A 22860-nucleotide genomic window follows, 5' to 3' on the forward strand; every position below is an offset into this window, starting at 1 on the left:
TTGTTATTGTTTGGTATATTTTGTTTTCTTCTGCCATTATTTTCACTGCCCAAGAAATTCCAATTACAGTCTTAACATAACCATTTTGTACCCCACCACACTGTCGTTCTCATTTTTTTAAACAATAAAATAAAAATAAGTAACTAAGAAGTACAGATGGTCAGAAGAGTCCGATCCTATAGTTAAGAGCCCCTCTCTGAAATGTGCTTTTAGGGGACAGTTTGTACCCCTTGTTCATTCACTGTGCTTAGCCTTTGCTTTGCTGTACTTGCCATATTAAACACCTAATACTGATCCAAACTTTAACCTTAATCCTAAAGTTGCAAAATTATAATAAAACAAAAAACTACTAAACTGTTTTTAAAATAGAATACTAATATACATATTTATAGCTGTATTGCATGCTGTATTCAGATAAACACATTTTACAATACTGTTTCTAGATCTATTAATTTTGCATTACTCTAAACCTTATCCTCATCATTACTCTGAATCTAGATCCACTTACAACCTTAACCCCAACCCAGCCTTCACCTACTGTAGCATTGCTAAAGCTGGGTCATCTTTCTTCTGTTTCTACACGACTGGTTTCGCCTCCATCCTCAGTCTAATATCCTGACTTTCCTTTTGCACTTTATGACCACCAGTTTAATGCTCAGTCAGCTCCAGCTTCATTTGCTCTTTATGTACACAAAGAACAGTCTGGAACATTCACATCTAAAAATGGATCTTATGTTTTTATCTCTTGAGCACGGTAAATTCCTGATGGCAGAGCATAACTGGGTAAACAGAAATGTTTTAATTGCATTACTGATGCTGCAGTTATTAATCCCATTTTGTTACTCTTGGGGGAGTTTTCAGGCATGTTAGAGAACTTTTTAGTCTGAGCTGAACCATTCACAATGTTTACTCATTCAATGTTTAACTTTTGGAAACCAATAAAAGCTACAATAAACAACACTGTGGCTAACCTATTATAAGACATGAGTAGAAAACATAGTAAATGTTAGTATTAAAATGCTTTTATGTGTACTTGCCCAATTATGCATTGGCTCATATGTAATTTGGCTCAGTCAAAACCAGATGCGCTAGATGTACAGTCGATGTAAAGTGGAAACATGACAGGATAGAAAATATTGCTGGTGACAGACGCATGAGGATATATTCTTCCGTCATTCTTCTTAAGCTTGAACTTTATTTAAAAATAAAATGGTTTAAACCATTTATCTAATTCAATATCTTAAAAAATCTCTTTTTTAAAAACTACAGTTATCAATAAGGTCAAATAGAATGTCTTAAAACATGACTTGTCTTGTGTTCTCATGAATGATATTTTAATTTGTGAGTGCTGATATTAAACTAGGCAAAGAAATTGTGAATGTAATATAATAAATTCTATTTCTATATCAGTTGTTTCAGCTGAGCAATGTTGACGTATTTTCAGACTGTAATAAATGAATGTTAAAATAACTTGTCAAATCAACCAGTTGAAAGAGGATGTAACACAACTGAAATCTGTAATAGTGAAAATGCAGCAAAGGAATTACAAAGATTTCAGGCTGTTGCACATTCAAAGCAGGGCTGCAAAGACATAGTAATCAAATATTGGAGATATTTCTGGAGAGCTGCATAAAGACCTACATGGAAACACACAGAGGATCAACAGTAACACTCAAAAACAATTATGAATATAATGCTTATAGTATAGCATTTAAATAAATGGTACATAGGTACACATGTAAACCTGTTCTTCATAGTTCAATATGTAATGTATATATAACAAACAGTAAGTGTAATACATTGTGTAATATATATAGAACAGCAAAAACATTTGGCACAAATTCATGTAAGCACAAAGGATGCATAAGGCAGGAAAGTGTGAAAAGAAAGCATGACTTTTTCAGGGCAAATAGTTGTATAAAAAGAACTAATACAATTAAATTTAAAAAATCTAGATGAAGGCTAATGGGCAAGAGACAAATCAACTAGAATTCATATTAAGGTTATCCTTAGTAAGCTTCGTTGAGAGCTGTAAACAAAAGTTAAAAAATAAAACCAATTTGGAATTATTAATGAATACAAATACATCCACACATCAAATACAAAATTAAATCTGTTGAAACAAAAACTATTATTAATTATTGAATAATTATTAGTCAGAAGTAAACAAATCAGGCAAAATGGGCATTAAATGATTTTGCTTTGTCTGCTGAACTGAAACTATTTCTACGGGAGGTTTTTCAGAGCACATAGTGTGACCCAGTGGCCAGATATTGTCATTGCAGTTTCTTTAACACGTTTTGACTACTTTATTCTTATTAAATTCCTGGATTCACTTTCCCGGCCCACTTTTCGTAAAATTTGATTCTCTTCTGTTTTATAAGTTACAATGGCAAAAGGACTCTAGTACATCATGAGATTCAGGTAAAGTTCTAACAGTTATATCTGAGCACCACGGTTGGAAGCTTGTGGTTCCTTTCTTATGAAGGTTGTACAGTATAAATATACAGCACATACACCATCGCCTAGTATAAGCATAGCACACAACGTATCTGTTGATGAAGTAACTTGACACACATCAGCCTGACCTGCAGGGTTTCCTTTTATTTGATATGATAATGAAAAAAATATACAGAGAGGAACAACAGGATTAACATGCACTGACACAACTAACAATGTGTTCCTTACATGGACTTCAAATGAAAAAACAGCCAGAGGCTTCCAGCAATTAGGCTTCTAACGTCTGTGAAGGGTTTGATTTCAGCACCATCAACAACTTCCTAAAGCTGGTGGTAAGAGCCTGTCAAGGTAACCTCAATCTTCTCTTAGTTTAGGTTAAGAACGTTCTACTGCATCTGTATCTCAGTATCAGACAGGTATATTGAATGGTTCTGAAAATATACCTGCCATTAAGAGAGCATTGAGACTGACCTGCTTAATAGCAAAGGTCCCAGTATGGAACCCTGTGGCACACCCTGAGTAAGTATAACAATATCAGATTTAAATCAGCCAAGATTGATAAATCAGCTGCTGGCAAAGAAATAGAAGCTAAACCAACAAAGGGAAGTACAAGTAATCACTGGGTAATTATCTACGCACTCCATTAGGATGCTGTAATAATATCTCTGAGTTACCACAGTCGTTACTAGGAATAAGCTGCTTTCTGATAAAGACAGATATTAAATTAAATGCAAGCACATATACTGTAAAATAATGTCTTTGTTGAAAGAATCATTTGAAAATGTAATGCCTCTCAAACAAGGAAATTTTAGGGGAAGCAATTAAAAGGCAAACAAAATGTGAATATATGGTATAGTTACAAGTGTGTAATTAAAATCAAGGAATCTTATGATACGTTTATACAAAGTATGAGTAAGACCTCAATCAGAATATTATACACAATTTTGATTACATTACAAAAAATATATTTCTCATCTGAATTCAGTTGAGAAAAGTGCAACCAAATACATTCCCTGGTTTAAATAAATCTATTTAAATTCTACACTATTCTAAGTATCTATCCAGAATATGTTTGCATTTCTGTTGCTTCCTTATATTGTGCAAAAAATGAAAATTATGTCAGCCTAAATGTTTTCACAAATAGCTTCATCAAGCTCAGCATCTACAGTGAATGTTATTTGGCAGTCATTTGCCCAAGCCAGAATTTCATCTACATATTTTGGGATTTACATTGCAGATCATTGGTAACAATTAAGGGAGAGTAGTCATAATGTAGACCCATATGCTATATTTCTGTTTGTACCACTCTGATTTGAGCATTCACCATTTATATGTAATCTCCTACTAGTTTTACCTATCCATTTACCACTTCTCCAGCCATATACATGCATTACTTTGAATGCCTTCAGTCTGCAATTCAGAAACTAATCTTTCAGTCCGAATTTCATCCTTTTGTGACTGTCTAAATATTCTCTATTACCATTTCATATGTTCCATTTGTATTTGTTGCTTTCTTGTATAAATCTTACTGGCTGAACAAGAAATGTCTTTCATTAAGCCTTGTTGCATATCCTGTAGTACCATATCTCTGGGGATTCTTTTTAGAATAGTCTTCTGCTCTTGTCCATAGCAATAGCAATATACTGATTTCATTATGTGTTTTTTAATTAGATTAATTCTCAGGGAGAAAGGTTCACCATATTAATATCCACCACACTGTAAGATGTATGCAGAATACAAAATGATACTAATGAGGAAAATGTCTTGACAATTTTTTTTATTTCTTGGCTAATGACTTATCCTGTTATGGGCCTGATATTTTGACTTAAGCACCTTGCGAAAGGGAGCAACAGCATCGGTCTGCCTGGGAGTTGATCCTGTCTGCCTGGGAGTTGACAGTCTTGGTTGCAGTGCAAATACAAGCTCAGAGCATTAACCTCTCCTCCAAACGTCTTGAGAGCAAGACAAGTGTTGCTAAAAATGACTTCAAGCAAGTCCCAGTGCATTTTCATGCAATAAAATTTGTAATAACAAAAAATCTAATCTTTTATAAAAAAATAAATATATAAATATAGATGTTTTTCTTGCAATTATATATTGTGTTCAGACCAACACATTCACAATTATAAATATGTAATGTGCTGTGTCTTTAAAAGTCTTAACGATCTGCCTGTGAATCTGATACTTGTTCTACTTGTTCTAGCAAGAATACAAGTTCTCAATTTAAATTAAGTGTAGGACAATTTGAGCAAATGTTCAATATTTTGAAAACAAATGTTATGCAGAACAGCTAAAGTTTAAAAAATAATAAAAAGAAAACAAGAGTAACAATAGCTAGACAGTGTCCGTTCATCATCATAACCATGCTTAGGAACAAGTAATAGGTTTATTCCATGCTGAAAACAGAAGAGAGAACGTTTCGCACAACGTTTCGGCTGTGAAGCCTTTTTCAGGTGTGAGAAAGACAGGGCAAACAGCAAAGATTAAATAGCATAGTAGAACAAAAGTTGGGAGAGGGGAGAGACAGAGAGGCCACTCAGGAAGTGTGTCACGTTCGTAAACCCCTCCTCTTAAGGACACTCCAGCCCTTCCTTGTTTTCCACTCATCTCCCTCACCTGCTCCCTGTTCCAACCCCCTTTTCAGTTCTCCTTAAAAGCCAGGCGCTCACTCTATTCTGGGCTCTGGTCTGGTTTCCGCACCAGGCGAGTCCGGGACCTGGAAGCGCCTGGTCCCGTTAAGGTTTTATTTCCTGTTCCTGTTCCTGTTCCTGTTCCTGTTCCTGTTCCTGTTCCTGTTCCTGTTCCTGTTCCCCACTGGTTCCAATCCGGTTCCCGTTTTTAAATCTTGTTTGTCTTGGATGGACCGCCCGGTTTTGGACTTTTGCCTTCGTTTGGATTCCCCCTTGGATTTTCTCCTGGATTGTTTGCCTCGGCCACACCTCCCCCGAACACCAGCGCACCAAGGACACGTCCCCTGTTTCATCCCCGTTTCCTGCATGACTTTTCCCCCGTGATTCTTCACTTTTCCCTGGATCGTGTCATCCACATAGGGTCCGGAAAGAACTGTTCGTTACAAATGCAAAGTGGAGAGGGGTGAAGAGATGTGTGAAGTCAAAACCTGCATGAGAATAGAGAAGATTACACAAAAATAAGTCAGTCATTAAGAGAAGGGTTTAGTTTCTGTTGTCTTTCTGCTGTGAGAGTTGAGAACCCCTTCTTTGAGAACAGAGACAGAGAGATCAGTGTGATCATGGCCGTCTGAGGTGAAATGAGAAACTATGGGCTTGGAGAAATCTTTAATCTTCACAGTCCTAGCATGTTCTCTGGTCTCCTAGTCTCCTTCCAGTTTACCCAACGTGGATAGCTGGGCATTTTTTGCAAGAGATGCAGTAAATGAGGTTTCTGGAGATACAGGATGTCATCTGGGTGATCCGGAATTGACCTGAGGGGCCCTGAATGAGTGTGTTGTTAGCTATGTATTTGCAGGTGATGCAGCGAGGTCTGTTAAAGGGGAAGGTGCCTGGTGGGGATGATTGCTGAGTGCAGAAAAAAGGGAACTGATGGAGGGATCGTCCTGTAAAATGGAGTAGTTGTTAATAATGGTTCTGGGGGTAGAAAGTGTGTTAGAGTGGTAGGGAAGCACCAAAGGAATGCGGTTGTGAGACCTAGGGTTCCTAATCGAGTTCCTGATCGATGATCTGGGGGCTGTTTTTGGCCTGAGTGAGAGCCCTACCGATAACATGGGTGGGGTATCCTCTGTTGATGGAAAAATTAATACATTTTGAGTGCTTGATTCTGGAAATCCATGTCGTCACTGCATTTGATGCAGCCTGGAGAACTGTGAAAAGGGGAGAGAGTTTTTGGTGTGAGTGGGGTGAAAAAAAATATTTTTCAGAACCTTTCTTATCCTTACGAGGGTCACAGCAAGATGGGAGTCTGTCCTGGAAGCCCAGGACAGCACTCAGAGCACACAGGGAAAACCGGGCAACCTCCAGCGACAGAGGAGAGTAGCCCATCAAACTCAGACACCATGTCTCTGGGACATACAGTAGGTGGGAGGAGCACCTAGTGAAAATGGTGCAAACTCACAGAAAGACTGTCACAATTGCGAACCCCTCCTCTTAAGGGCGCACCAGTCCATCCTTGTTTTCTCCCATTGTCTGCACCTGTTCCCTATTCCCACTCCCCCTTAAAAACCAGACACAGACTTCACTTCGCGTACCTCATTTGAGTGTCTGGCTCCATTATAGTTTTAACCTTCTGTTCCTGATTCCCTGCCCTGCCGGTCCCGACCCATGGATGGATCTCCTGGCCAGACTCTACTCTTCCGTTTGGATTCTCCATTTGGACTTTGGCTTTGTTTGTTCGCCCGGACTCACTTCCCCAGGACACCTGCTCACCTCGGACATGCCCCCCTGTATCCTGCATGACTTTCTCCCTAGTGTATCTTCACAATTCCGGATTGCGTTGTCTGCATAGGGCCCGGAAAGAGCTGCTTCATGACAAAGACACCCAGGCATGATATTCAAACCACAATCCTGCAGTGCCAACCAGCACACCACCATGCTGCTCAAGGAGGGCCCATATAAACCCTAAAGCTTTGCAATACCTCATGAAGGACACAAGATTCCCAGAAAGTCATTACTGTGTTGGTCTAGGACCCATGTCATACCTGTAAAATTCCAGCAGAATAAAAATCTAAATGGAAAATACAGGTGATGCAGTTTGCATTGTTAGGAATCGCGTTATATTGTGGCACAAGAACAAAGAATATAAGGAAGGGTACAAATGAGAGGAGCCATTTGACCCACCTGGCCCATTTGGTAGTTAGTAGTTAATTGATCCAAGGATCTCATCCAGATGTTTTTTTTTAAAGAATCCAGGGTATCAGCTTCAACAACATGGCTGGGTTGTCTGTTGCATTCTCCCATTACCCCTTTACCCCTTAGGTAAAAAAGTTCCTCTTCTTCTCAGTTTTAGAAACACTTCCATGTAATTTCCCCTTGTGCCTCCTGGTTCCTGTTTCCCTGTTCATTCTGAAGAAGTAAGCTGGCTTGACCTTGTCATTGCATTTGAGAGTTTCGAATATAATACTTACATCAGCTCCTGTCGTAGTCTTCTCTGTTCAAACATCTTCCATTTTCCAAAATCAAATAATAAGCTATTTTATTGTTTAATGCACAAAGAGGATGAAAGGCAGACAGATGAGTAAATCGTTCATTCAAAAATAATAACACAAGGAATTCTGGAGCCATAACAATGTCCCTTTTGATATGTTTGAGTGATGTCACAACACAAAAAACTTAAACTAATCACTGATTCTAGACTCTGAAGGAGCAGGTGAGGATAGCAGAGAAGAAACAAAAACGATGGTGTTATTGAGGAATGCATTTGTAAAGGAGCATAAATGTGGTGTGAAGCACTCTGTCTGTCCCTGCCAGCTGCAGTTGTCTTAGGCACAAAAGCAGCAATGAAGGCCTTGTTGAATGCTGACATATGCATGAAGGTCAAGGCTTACAACTCTAAAAACTATTTTAAAGAATAACTCTGAAGTATTATTTTCCAGTAATGTTCTCTCTTACATTGTTTGAAAGGCCCATTGACTCACACTCTCATGGACTGAAAAGCTTCCATCCAGTGCTGTTGACACAGCATATTGATGGGGACGCAGTCATGGCTGCCAGAGGCTTTTGTGCGACTCCGGTGCTTGCAGAGAAAGGATTTGTGATGAACATAACGTGTGGAGACATGCCTGCTTTACACAGCCTGCCCTTATGCCAGTGTACACAGGTATCCCAATTTTACTTTGCATTCAATCTATAAAACAATTCCCCATTGTAGTTTGGATGTGCATTGTCTCGCTTAATCAACCAGTCAATCAGCACAAAAATGCTTAAACTATTTTAAGTATTATATTTCAACTATAAGATATTTATTTTTAGCAAGAGAGTAAAAAGTATGAGCTGTGGGTAGAGAGCAGAAAAAATGAGTCTACATACAGTAGGAAAACCTTCATGCTCTTACTGTGCTGAGGCTGGAGTCAGCACTTTTCCCAGTGCCTGAGTCTCTGCTGGAGTGATGTGCAGCAACATGCCTGGCTAGGGCTGGAAGGCTGTCAGTTCATTATCTGTTTATCTTTCACCAGTGACAGCTTTTCTTTTTAACAAAGAACAATTTTAAATAAACAAAGGCATTCCAGAAGCAGAATGACAATGGAGCAGAGAAAATCTGTGCAGTTTTTGAATTTAGGTTGTAGTTTCAAAAAACAATAGATGCAAGATAGGTAGCAGACAGATAATAAGTGAAGTAGGCACTGACGTGCCAAGCCATGTAGAACCTTATAAGTGAGCACAAAGTCGACTTGAAAATTGATAGGAAGAAAGTGCAAGGACTCCAGGACAGAAGTAATGTGATCGCTTGCATGTGACCTGGTCAGGACTCCGGCTGCTGAATTCTGGACATGCCTAAGTTTGTTCAGTGTGGATTTCGATACCCCCGCAAGAAGGGTGTTGTGGTAATAAATTCTAGAGAAGACAAATGTGTTGACCAGCTTTTCAACAACAGTCAGAGCCAACATAGGATGTAGTCTGGCAATTTTTCTGAGATGGAAGAATGATGTTTTTACAGTGTTCTGCTCATGAGGGTCAAAAGTGATGCCAGGATCAAATATCACCTCTAAAGTATTTATTTTGATTGACATTCAAGTACAGTGCCGTCCACAGACAGCATTCCTGCATTGGTGTTATGTAGGTGATGAGAGATGCCATGCTGTGAAGCATGACCTTATCCTTGTTGCAGTTTAAATGAAGGAAGTTTTGAGTCATCTAGGTTTTTATATCAGAGATACAATTAGAAAGTGCAGAAAAATCTATTTCAGGTTTCAGGTGTCAGGTTTAGTATGGACATAGATTTGAGTATCATTAGCATAGAAATGATCATTCAGATCAAGTAATTTTTCTGACGAAGTGGGAACATGTAGATGCTGAAAGGCAGGGAACCCAGTATCGAGCCCTGAGGAACACCAGATTCAATGAGGCCAAAACCCCAAAAGAAACAAAGTGTCGGTGATCAGTAAAATAAGAGTTGAACCATTTAAAATCAACTTGAGAAACGCCAAACTCATTCTCAAGATGGGACAGTGTGTCTTTATCGATCCTACACTGTACTCACTTCTGAACTTGCCTTACTTCAAATGATATTAAATGAATAAGTAATTAATTACTACTTGCACTTTCGCAGCTGCTTTCAAGCAGACATATATTAGTTTGGCAAAAATACAAACATTGTATTATTTACATTATACCCATATTTTATTGACAGAATACATCTTATATCTGCCTGACACCCTTAGTTTTGCTTTATTACCACTTTCACCATTTCTCTTTTTTACTCAATTCACTGGAGAGTGAGGGGTGTCAGTGCCTGGTTATGTTCCACTCTGGGCCTTTGCAGTCTGGCTGACACAAGGGTTCCCCTGGTTTGAGCTGGTAAGGTACCTTTTCACCTGCTGTGTGGGGGCTCCAGTGGTGAGAGTGGATACTGTGGGGCTTCAGAGGTGAATCCTATCCCATGTGTAAAGTTAAAGTGATAAACACAGTGAATTGCTGTGTTAATGATCTTAACAGGAGCTCTCCTTCTCCTGCTCTGTGTACCGAGGAGCTAATAGAGTAGTGTGAAACAGGTTTGCTGAAATACCCCAGTGTCACTGGTCTTTGAAGGAGAGCCCCTGGATCACACAGGAGCACTGTGGACCAACTGGCAGAGAGGTCTGGGTATGAATTAATACGACATGAGCAGAAGCTTCTACTCTTCTGCACAGATCGCTGTTCAACATGTATGTTTCATGCATTTCTAAATATATGATTATGTTTTTTTTTAGCATTTTCTAATTGCTTGGGCGTGTTTATTTTAACTACTGTAAAACAGACTTAAAAAAGTTAACTTGCTTTGTTTTTCAATTTTTAATTTTAAATAAATGTAACATCATGATGACTCAGATGTTTGGTTATGATGCTTGCCTCCTTGAAATGAGTGCCTGATTCATGCATTTACAGTATCATGGCTTCAGTTCTTCAACTCTTTACTCTGTGGGCTCCCTAACTCTCTTATCAAACAAGTTGTAAAATTTTCAAAACTCTGCTGCAAGACTACTTACTCACACCAGACACTGGCAGCATATCACTCCTATAGTTACGTCTCTACAATGGTTGCCTATAAAGTCACATATTCAATATAAGATCTTGATACTGACTTTCAAGCCTCTAAACAATCTGGCTCCATCATACATGGCTGAACTCCTCCGTGTTTACACTCCGACCATAGGCTCTGGTAAGCTGGGGCCGGTCCTCTGCTCACAGTCCCCAGGACTAAACCACGGACTCTGGGTGACCGAGCCCTCTCCGCCACTGCTCCAGTGTTGTGGAATGAGCTTCCTCAGACTTTACGAGAGACAACTTTTTAAACTCTCTTTAAATCTAAACTTAAAATATGTTTCTACAAAGGTCTATTCTGACTGCCTACAGTCAATCTGTAAAAACCTGTATGCTCTGTTTCTTCTTCACTTAATTTTATTGTAATTTATTGTTAAAGTTTTTAACTTTATTGTTGATTATTTATGAAGTTAAAAATTATTATTCTTACTACTGCAGTACTTGGACATAATATATTGCATACGCCATGGACACATAGCAGCTCTATTCATATTGAGTTGTATTCAATTTCTATTACATTACTATCTATTATCATGTAACCTTATTTTTGTAACCTTAATTTTGTGATTTTTGTGATCTTTGTGAGCTCACAGAAAAGACATTTCATTGGCAGCAACTACTGCTGCACGCTGTACTGTTATGCATTTGATAAATAAACTTTGATTTGATATTATTATTATTATTATTATTATTATTATTATTATTATTATTATTATTATTAACACAATCCAGTGGTAGCTCGGGTTTAGCGGGTGTTACAGTCTTATACCAGGAAGGAAGTATCGAGTATAGACGATGCATGTAGATATGTATTGTTTACACACGTGTTGGAAGTACTTTGTGACTATGATTTGAAAAGATAACGTGTTTGTAGAACCGGCGGCACTTGCAGTTGTAGACGTCCAAGAGCGGTTTATTTCTTTCATACTGAATTTTGTTTCTGGCGAACACTTAGAAGCCGCTACGGGGTGAAACAGACCAGGATGTGGCAGTGCCGAGAGGAAGACGGCCCTTTAACGGAACAGAGCAGTGCCCGAGTGAGGAGGGGGGAGAGGGGGGCAGTGTTGTGGGGGCGCTGCAACAGGTAAGCATGACGTCACCCGCCGCCCTGCTGCTGTGGTCCCTCCCCCGCCAGCCGCCGCCTCCTCTTCCCCGCCCGCCGCCGCTCCAGCTGCCGCCGCCGCTGCCTGGCTGCCGGTGCCTGCCCCTTCCCCGCCGCCCGGGCTGAGCCGCACTCCATGTAACACCATGACAGGCATCGCCGCCGCCTCCTTCTTCTCCAACACCTGCAGGTTCGGGGGCTGCGGACTCCACTTCTCCACCCTGGCCGAGCTCATCGAGCACATCGAGGACAACCACATCGGTAAGCGGCGCCCAGGCGCGTTTCCGAGGCGCCTCAGCCGCCGCTGCTGTCGGGGCAATGGCAGCCATGCTCTTCCTGCGTCCTGTCAGCGCGGTTGCTAGGTGTGGTGGTGATGGGGGCACCGGGCTTCCCCACTTTTATATTTTCAAGCCGCCGCGTTCGAGTTTGGGGGGATTTCGCGTTTGCACTGTCGAGAAGAGCCCCGGGCGGGTGTCGGGCTGCCGGCGATGCAATGCATGTCGGCGCTTTGCAGGGGGAGACGTCCTGCGAGCCCGAGTGATTGTCATGTGCAGTGTTTACAGTTAGGCCCAGCTGCGGCGCCGGGCTCTCGCGGAGCGGGGTGCAGCTAGCAGGCGCAATGGCAGGGGCAGAAAGCGACACGACGCGCATAACGTGTTGTCCGTGTGCGCAAGGAAAGGCGTCAGGGAAAGACGTTTTACCGAGTGGAGCTACGCATTTCTGCAGCGCCCGTGCTCAGTTAACGCGGAACAGCTGGATTTGGGCTGCAAAGGCACTGCCCTGCGCAGAGTAACGGGAGTCGGTCTGCACGATTCCCCCGAGTTACAGCGGCTCTCGGGCTGAGCTAGATGCATTAATGCGAGTCCTTCACTGCTGTACGTCATCGTGCTTGGCTCGTTTTGTTACGTGGGTGTCGCCAGCTGTGCTTGCATGTGTTTTAACCATTGAGCCGATTCCGTTGTATACTCGCACCGGAAGCCGGTAGTCACGGACAGTGTTGCAGCAGCTTCTGAGTTCTCAGTTCAAGGGTTTGTGCTCTTGTGCTGAGCTTTGTCATCGCCCAGGACAGGTCCACATACCCGTGAGCCGCCGCCTGCAAGCAGGCCGAGATGCAGATGTCCTCCGCCTGTAGCCTGTATTCGTGTAGAGACCTTTCGCATTGCTCGAATATGACTGTTTCTTGAAAATATATGTATATATTTACATTTACAACATACGTTCGTGCGATACAATAAAAAAGACAATCTCGTATTTACGTGTTCGGAGATTGCTTAAGGTTATCATCGTTTGAACAGTTTGTGAATTTTAAGCCCTGTTTGGCATAGACTCTAATATTAAATATCAGGCTTTCATAGAAAGGTGAACTTACTTTGAAAGTAACTGAGGGTGCATGCTTCACATGTTTTTAGTGCGTACCGGCTAACGTGTGACCCCGGTGCTTGAGAACTCTTACATGAGTGTTTTTAGATGCTGTTCCTCTCCTCAGCTCAACAGAGGTAGTGGGACTCCTGTGTCAACAGCCCTTTGAACACTTCTTACCGCGATGGTGGTCTTGTACTTAAGGTCAGGGTTGTCTTGTACTTAAGGTTGACAGCAGCAAATCGGAGGAGCAGACTTGTCACTCTGTGATTTAGTGCTTCCTGTTTGTCTTTTTATAAGCTTTTTCTAAGCTTTCAGTTATTATTTGCATGAAGGCCGGCGATGCATCAGACCAGACTTAATAATCGCTACTAAAAACAAGATTGTCTGTTAAAAGTCACTTTTCTGACTGCCGGCATTGATATATTTATATATTGGTTGATAAGAGAGAGTAAGATTTGTATTAGTGGAACATGCTTTTAACTGTCAGGAAGTAATTAGGCTAGACATTGCCTGAGCAATACGTGTGAAACAGTGTTTTCTAGTTCTAATCAGTTTGTGGTATGTTCCACACCTTCAGTGTATTGTGAAGGAAGTGTAACACACAGTACCGTGTGGCCCTTGGTGTGTTTCTTCTGTCCCAGGTCTGAGCCTCCTGTTCTGTCCCCCGCTGGTCTGATAAAGAAATCTGTATGGTACAGACCCAGACTTGCAAGCAGAGCCCTTTGTTATCCTGGAGTTTGTTGCTGGAAGTCCTTTTGTAAAAGGCTCAATTGAATGAAGACTTGTATGGTCTTACTGTGTGTAAATAACATTTATTTTGTCTCTTAGGCACTAGGCTGTACAGCGTGGGTGTCTGCTCATTGTTTCAGGTTGCAAAGCCTATACAAATACTTCACTTTAGCTTTTTGTTATGTTTTTGTCTGGTGTTGTAGACACCTGTTTATTTTGGCTTGTTTTAGATGCTTTGCACTGCCTCAGAGCAGAATGGGGTTTTATGGGCACGCTTAAAAAGGTCTTCCCCAGAGGCAGAGTGCTCTTTTAACATAACCCTTCCTTAACCAGTGGTGCTGTGTATTTACAGGCCATGGCCATTAAAGTGGCCCAGCTCTGCAGACTGTGTAAAAGATATCTTGTCATTCACAAGTGCAGCTCAGTATGCTCAACTGTCGAGACTTCTGGTTAACAAGCCAAGACTACCCAAGATAAAAGAAAGTCTCTTCCCCCGTTTTGTCAAACATTCTATTTCAAGTAATCTTAATAAAATTAATGCTTTAAATTCAATGTGTATATGATATGGGGAATATGAGTATTTTAAAGTGGTAAAAATAGGTCGGCATTCCTTTAATGACGACTTTGTGTTAGACTGAGTTTTAGATTGGACTAGTCTGTGCCTTTATTTATGACATTGTGTGGTTGATGCTCCCACAACTGTCAAAATTATTATTAAAATAATAATAATAATAATAATTGCGTACACTTATATAGCGCTTTTCTGGACACTCCACTCAAAGCGCTTTACAGGTAATGGGGATCCCCTCCACCACCACCAATGTGCAGCATCCACCAAAATTGTCTCCAGGTTTGTTAATGTTAAAGTAACACAGATACTCAGATAATCACCGGTGAACAAAACTGAGCCTGTGGCTCAGGTCTGGTCTGTGCTTCACTAAACTGAGGAATCGGGACTTAAAAATCATGTTAGCTACCGTATCTATTAAGGCAAGGTGTCTGCAGTCAGTTGAGAATATTGCAAATCTATTGACTCCTTACACACTGCACCACAGTGATTGTTGAAGTCTAGGGGGGCTACAGGGATAAACAGAACCTAAATATAGTTTACACACATACTGTATAGTTTACAGTGCCTATAGAAAGTCTACACACACTTTCCAAAGTAACACGTTTTGTGGTCTAACAGCCTGAAATCAACACACAATAAATCACATTGTAACACACAACGTCCAGGTGAAAAACAAATGTTCAAATATTCTGAAAAGAAATTACAAATGAAAACCTAGAGAAATGGGTTGGATAATTGCATAAGTGCACACACCCTTTGTAATAGCAATTGTAAATTAGCTCCGTTGTAACCAATTGCCTTCCAAATCATATGACAAGACAATTAGTTTCCACCTGTGATCAATTTAGTGATTCCTGTATTTGCTCTCTATTGGGTAGCACATCTCAAAGTAAAGAGTGTACTCTGGGCAAAAACAAGCTATGAGATGACCTCTGAGATAAAGCTTTGGAAAGGCACAGAGCAGGTGACGGATATGAAAGGATTTCAAAGGCTTTTCCTATCCACTGGAACACGGAAGGACACCATTAAGAAGTGGAAGGTGAACGGCACCACCTAGTCCTTGCCTGGATCAGGTCATCCCTCGAAAATGGATGACCAAGCTTGAAGAAGGCTGACCGGAGAGGGTACCAAGAGCACAAAGGCAACTTGGAGAGAGCTACAGTCTTTTATTGACAAGTGTGGGCTATATGGGAGGGTTGCAAGAAGAAAGCCACAACTCAGAAAAGCCTCTGACATTGAGACATTGAGTCTCACCTGAGGCATTCAGAACTACAGAGGAGATTCTGAAGCCATGTGGGGGGAAATGTGGGGTCTGATGAATCCAGGATAGAACATTTTGGTGTAAATGCAAAAAGTTATGTTTGGCAAAAACCCATTACAGCACATCACTCACAGAACACCATCTCTACTGTAAAGCATGGTGGAGGCAGCATTCGGTTATGGGGGTGTTTCTCTGCAGCAGGGACAGGGGCACTGTTCAGAATTGATAAAGACAGGTTGTTGAAGAAAACCTGCTGCCCTCTGCCAGGAAACTGAAATTGTGAAGGAAGTTTACCTTTCAATGTGACAATGACCCTAGGCACACACTCACAGCAACAGTGGAGCTGCTAAAGAACAGAAAGGTAAATGTCCTTGAGTGGCCCAGTCAGAGCCCTGACCGCAATCCACCTGGAAATCTGTGGAGGGACTTGAAGGCTGCAGTCCGTCTACAGACTCCTTGTAATCTGACTGTTTGAACAGATCTATTAGGCGGGATGGGCAAATATTGCCCCATCTCGGTGTGCTGCATTGGTATATACCCATCATACCTATCCAGACCGAGTCATGCCTGTAATTCCAGCAAAAGGTGCTTCTACCAGGTAACACCACTGGGGAGTGTTGTTCATTTATCCAAACCTTTTTTCTAGACTTTCATTGCTAATCCCTTTTCAGGATGTCTCAGAATTTGTTTTCACTTGGAGGTTTGTGTGTTACAATATTTAAAGAACAGTAACAGCTTCCTTGTGTTCTTGTGTCAAGCGGGTGGAAGGTATTGTCCCAGCTGAAGTGTAGGGTTGACTTCTGATGTCTTTCTGCTGTAACACTTCTGGATTCTGTGTGAGTTTGCGAGTGTGAACGTGGCTGGGAGAGATGACCGTATTGTCAGTGCAGATGGCAGGGCACTTCCTGCAAGATCTGTAGTATGGTAGAGAGCTGGACAAACACGATGGCCTTCCTTTTTCTTTCCTGCACACCTGAAAGATGGTATTATTCTTACAGCCTGGCATTATTCTCTGCTTGGAATGCTGGGTCTGCCCCCCACTCCTCTAAGCCACTCACTTAGGATAGATCTTGTATTGGAATGGTGATGAAAACACCATTGTTTTGTGTACACACAAAACGCACAGTATTGTGATTTCATCACCATTCCAATACAAGATCTGTGGCCTTAGAAAGAGTTCAAAGAAGAATAACAAAACCGGTTCCTGGTCTCAGGGTGCAGTCATATACAGACAGATTAAGGGAACTAAATCTTTTCAGTCTGGAACAAACGAGATTGAGAGGAGACTTGATTTGAGCATGTAAAACTCTAAAGGGTATTGATAGGATTAAACCAGGGGCTTATTTCACACTCTGTTGTGAAACAAGGTCATGGGGCACAGTTGCAAAACTAAAAGGTTATCCATTTAGGATAGAGGCAAGGAGATACTTCTTCCCCAAAGACTTGTGGGAATCTGGAACATTCTCCACTGCCAGGTGCTTGGGTCTCCAACATCTGACCTTTTAGAAAAGGCAGTAATTTTTTCTTTATTTACCTGGTAAACTACCAAATGGAAATAAGGTTGGCCTCGTTTTCATCTGCAGGCTTTTTAGGTTCATGTTGACATTGGATTAAGTATTCAAGACATGTACCTTGAAGATTTATGACATTTCTCTGTAGACCAGCAGTCGAGCTGTTTGCACTCTTTGGTATTGCGTCTTGTTGCCTCAGGTCCAGGCCATTTTATACCCGTTCCTTGTTGTGTTGTGAATGAAATGTTTTAAATGTGGGACTTGCATGTGCTGTATATGTTATTGAACAAGTAAAGGTTTGTTCCATGCTGAAAAGAGGAAGAAAAGGAAAGCAACGTTTTCGGCTGCGGAGCCTTTTTCAGGTGAATGTTATATGTTATACCACACTTGAAAACTAACACAGTGGGTTTCATAAGCTAGAACAATCTGAACTGATCTACAGTATAAGGACAGAACCTCATGTATTACTGGGAACGTTTAGATAGATGAGTAACTCGTTTTCGTTACTGAAATTTTGGAGTTGTTTGACCTCAGACTCCCTATTTGCTGTGTTGTGTGCATGGGGAAAATCCCAAATTAATACCCTATAAAATAATTACAGATACCTGAATGAGAAGAAATATAGATGGCACTGGGATGGAGGGCTGTGACTGCATTTGGGCCGCGAAGGAAGATTAATTTCGACTTTTGCATTTCGTCATGGAATTGCCCTCTATTTATTCTGCATGCTAGCTGTGGCTGAAGGTGAAGGCCCAAGCTGATCACGTACCTAAAAGAATTGTTGACAGTGTGCAGGCACACACTTCGCCACAGTCGTCATACACCCAGACATGGCCAGCATGCCACCTTAGTGTTGTGTGTTTCAAACTCTTCCACGTTGTTCCTCTATCAGGGGAGACTGACCAATCTCTTTCTGTACTCTGGAGCCTTTCTTCCTAACTGGTCCTAATTATCCCGGAGGAGTGGCTAACTCCACAACCGAGTCTATCTTGACAACTGCTTTCCCCCACGTGAAGTCTCACTCCCTCCGAATGTCAAAGACTGATTCAGACCAGCTGTGCTTCAGCCTGCAGCTTTCCTTAAGTTCTATGTGCCATCTTGGCTCAAGGCCACACCAATGGTTCTGTATTTGGAGCCAAGATGGCCCCCTCTAACTACATCACACAGTGCTTAAAAGTCTGTTGTATATTTAACAATATCTGGATAGTAATGTCAATACCTACCAAAATAAAAACATCATAAAATATAAGTTTAGTTATATCTAGACCTTTACTTTCCCCATAATCAGAGAACATGGAGAAAATCTTTAAAATGCAATGCAAGGAATGCTTGAATGTGTGTGGTGTGCTCTATAATAATATTTAGCCTAAGATTCAGATTTTTAAGCAGTTGTTTATCCATGTGTACACTTTGCCTTGGATACTTTTGATGCTGGTTAAAAATGGGTTGAGAAAAGCCCAGAAGGAGCTGCTTCGTCGTGCTTTGACAGGAACTCTAGTGCAGAAGTCTTCTACAGGGTGCCCAGTGCTGCAGCTTTCAGCATCAGTGTCATCCAGATAAGTGTGATGATGGGTGAATCATTCAGATTAATTCAACAGTTTGAGATGCATTGCAGTGGTCGTGGAAGGTGCTTCAGTTTCCTTTTACTGTCCTCAAACTGTTCATTTAACAAATTGTTACAGTACACGGGTGCATTGCATGAAATGATGCTAAAGTAAATGAAGGATATTACCATATTTTTCCAGAGTGACACAGCGTCTCAAAGTGAAGAGTGTAGTATAAATTGATTTAATTAAAAGGCCAGGCAGTTTGTATAATTTAGCAAGGCTACTTTTTGCTTTTCTGTTGCTATTCTGTAAAAATGAGAATAAGTCATGGAAAAGACAGTTTTTTAGGCAGTTTTTACATTTTCAGCTCTGTGAATTCTGAAGAGAAAGAAACTCTTTTTCTGCCTTTCCATTTGTCTTCCCCAGTTAAGATATAACATCTGTAAGATCTGTAGTCTGATTGTATGTGGGTTGACTGGACGCGTTCTTATGCAGAGCTGTATAATGTACTTGATTGTTTTTTTAGCTTGTTACATAAAGACTAATTTTCCATCACGCCCAGTGACTAAATGGATGTATAGTACAGTAATTTATTATGTAACTTAGTTATTCAGAGTTTTTTTTCACATTATAATCTGAAGCAAATGGAACATTTAGAGTTTTTTCTGGTATATATCTAGTACATAAATGGTGAGAAACAACTGAGATTCTGATGCAAAAACTATTACAGATCATTTATATGATTGGTCTTTGTGTGAGAAGGCGATATCTGGAGAAAAATGTATTTTTAAACACTGAAGATATTTTCAGTCTCGTTTAAAATGTTTTGAAACTATGGATTTTCATTCTTCACTCCTTTTTAAATTTGAGTAAATGAACTCTGCTCTTGTCAGGATTAGGGGCTGATTTACACAGATTTGATTTGAGTCCATTTTCCAGCATCCCAAGCTTGTTGGTGGATTGGGTTTCACTCACTTATGTACTTAAGAGCAGCAAAGAATTCTTTAGCAGCTGTAACTTGAACTTAAATGCTGAATGCAAAGCATAACCTCTTTGGTGTTTGAAGCGGTTTTCACAGTGCACTGATGTAGATCTGTCTTCCTTGGCTGTCTTTTACCATTTGCTGTTCCCCATACTTCAGTTATAATGTACTATATAAAGTTTGCCAAGTTACTGACTTTTTAATGAGGCACCCACAGTTCTGTAAATAGAAGAACAGTCTGCTTTGTAGCCTGGAAGACTATATTTCTGAACTGATTTTTGCATGTCTCATGTTCAGCCGCAGTGTTAATTATGTTGTTAAAGGCATTGATCTTCTGTTGTTACTTTCATTTGATTCAGAATTCTTCAGGAGGGTTTCTTCTAGCCTATATGCTGTTCTTCTTTTATATACATAGTACCTTGCAGTACCGAGAAATGAGTGACAATATTGTCATTTTAATAGGGAATGAACTATTTTGCTAAGGATAACTATTTTATTCAACATAATTATCTGAGGAAGCTAGTTCGTTTTTTAAACCCAGGTTTTTACTGCAATAGCTATACGTTGTAAAGAGTTTTCCTGAATGCGCATTGCTCTGCACTGAACATTTCTCTGTGTAATATTTTGTGTGCTTTATTCTTCTTGTGGATGTCAGAAAATGGCAGCATATGGCAGCTGTGAAGTGAGATACTACTTAATTGGAGGGTCTTCTTCAACAGTTTTTAGATTTTCCAATAAAGGTGCTCTCATGTTCTGCATAACCACAAAAAGCTTCTTGGCTGCAACCCAATCTGCCACTCTGCCCCAGAACGAAGTAAAACCCATCAGAGTATTCTTTGCAAACGTCCCAGGCATGCATAGACATACCTGCACTGATAATCTGCTCCCTATTCTGGTTTACAGATGGTCTGAGCTCATTTTTAATTATTCCAGTCATCTCCGCTGAAATCACATAGACCTAGGATAATGATATCCAGCCATGTGTGTACTGTGGATATGTCATTGCGGTGATTGTGTAGCAGAGCTGGTTGCAGCGCAGTGACGTCACCAGCCTCCCTGCGTATAACGGGGACCTCAGCCACCTGGGCTGGGGGAGGTCTCCTTTAGCTCAGCCGGCGGGTTTTCTGTTGCGTGACGCCGGAGACCCGGGTTCTCCAGGTGGGGCGGCAAGGGCACGAGCCCGCGCAGAACCGCGACGGTCACGGTTGCTGTAGATTTGAACTATCCAGAGACGTTTTTAGAAAATCATTTGTTAGTATTCAGTATATAGTTTCCAACAATTTCAGATACGTTCATTGTACCTGAACTGTCCCTCCTGGTTGCCTTACTGTGTGGGCACTTCCAATGGCTTCACAGTATGTTTATATTTTTAGCTTTCAGGTTTACATACACTTAGAATAAAAGCACATGGGACGATATCATAACTTTTAAGTCATGGAATAAAAGTAGGGCTGCAGCACAGCCGGTAGTGAGTGTGAGCTGTCACGGTCTCCACACCGGCACTTCTCGGTCTTTTCAGAGAACACTAACTTGATTGATACTTTATGTAGGAGGACCAGAAGCGTGTTGAGCTTCAAATTTTAAAACTACCTACTTTTTATGGCAGATTGTATTTCATTCTTCAAGGTCCAGATGGCTTTCTAGTTCTGATTCCACCACAGGTCCTGGTTATTTATGTCAAATAGTTTTTCACTGAGTCGAAGTCAGTTCCCTGGTCTAAATTCAGTGATGATTTATAGGGACCTCTTACGCTTGGCTGAGCCCACGAGTGGATGTGCAGAAAGCTGTTACAGATGAAATTCAGTGTTGCAGGCCAGGGCGGAAAATGGTTGGTGTCAGCGATGTGTTGTCATGGCAGTGCACATAGCTGATATGCAAAATGTGTGAATTACTGTGCAAAGCCAGATATACCATCTCTTCCAACAATTCATTTTTTTACTTGATAGTGTTGGTTTATTGTTGGGTTTTTTCCTCATGGAGAGCACATAAGTTTAGAAATTGAATGAGTATATAATACATTATTCATCAGTATTAGGAACATGAAATTACAGTTTCCAGCTGCCTTGGAAATCTGCTTTAATAACCTTTCACGTCTGGATTACCTGTGCAGCACATTTGACAAAAACTGGAAATTTAGCTAAAAATTTCAGAACTGTGGCAAGATAAAATCATTTTATAATGGGCTCTGTCACCTTTTAAATTGTATTCCTCTGACGTAGCACCGACTTGCAGTTATTACAGAAAATAAAAACTTGCATCACTAAATGGCTAACATGGAGAGGTCAGTTTTCTTCTATTGCAAAGTCTTGCTTCACCTATCAGAATCCAGTTCTATTTCACTAGCGACTGTGGAAGCCTCTGTCTGAAGGCCTTTTTACATTTAACTCAGAACAGTAACTGACTTAGCCTGAGTCTGCTCTCCATCCAAGCAGTGAGCTCACTGGCATATTGTATAACTGGTGCAAGAGAGAAGGAGAATTGAAACCTTAGATGAAAATGGATTAGATTGTGGGTTCAGCCTTTGCGATTGCCTACTCTTCACTGCGGATCACTTTTGCTAGGCCAGTTAGCTACAATTTTTTTGTTAAGAAAATGAACAAACTCAGCTCATTTTTGGCTTGACGGTGAAGCATAATGTAAGCTTGTGCGATAAATTATGTCCAGCTGCAGGCCTGGTAATAATCTGAGTTCACCCAGATTTAATGCTTACAAATTGTCCGAGGCTTAAATGATAGGTTTGTATTAAGTCAATATTGGGCATGTGCCCCTCACCATTGACAGTCTTGCCTTCCTATTGGAAGAAAGCTGCGCTCATATTTGGTTAGAGTTATGATTCAGTTTCGTCCGCCAGCTCTTTTTGGGGAGAAGAGCTCCATGCACTGTTGGCACTATATCTACTGTGGAGTTTCTGGGATGTGTGTTCTGAAGTTGCTTTTATTGCAGTTAGAATTTTGTTGACCACTTCAATGTGCTTTCTTTCAAGACTGCAAAGGATAATGAGTTCTTTGTATCTTGAGCAAAAAGTGAATCCTGAGAGTCTGGTCTCTGCTCTCTTTGTTACGTTTTCCTCAGTGCTTTAGTAAAGAGCTGTATCCATTTTAAATTTCCCGCACAGCGATGGTTGC

At 40.8% G+C, this 22860-nt stretch overlaps 1 protein-coding gene across 1 annotated transcript in view; it reads left to right on the forward strand.

The window, feature by feature from the left end:
• Positions 1-11643: 11643 nt before the first annotated feature.
• LOC148650771 (juxtaposed with another zinc finger protein 1) overlaps positions 11644-22860 on the forward strand; it is a 78963-nt gene continuing 67746 nt past the window's right edge. Inside the window, exon 1 of the mRNA XM_088600302.1 lies at positions 11644-12033. Coding sequence (XP_088456428.1) covers positions 11919-12033 — 115 coding nt within the window. The 5' untranslated portion in view covers positions 11644-11918. The remainder of the gene's footprint in view (positions 12034-22860) is intronic.

Source organism: Lepisosteus platostomus, chromosome 12, assembly GCF_059453375.1.
Source record: "Lepisosteus platostomus isolate fLepPlt1 chromosome 12, fLepPlt1.hap1, whole genome shotgun sequence".
In the NCBI taxonomy this organism is placed as follows: Eukaryota; Metazoa; Chordata; class Actinopteri; order Semionotiformes; family Lepisosteidae; genus Lepisosteus; species Lepisosteus platostomus.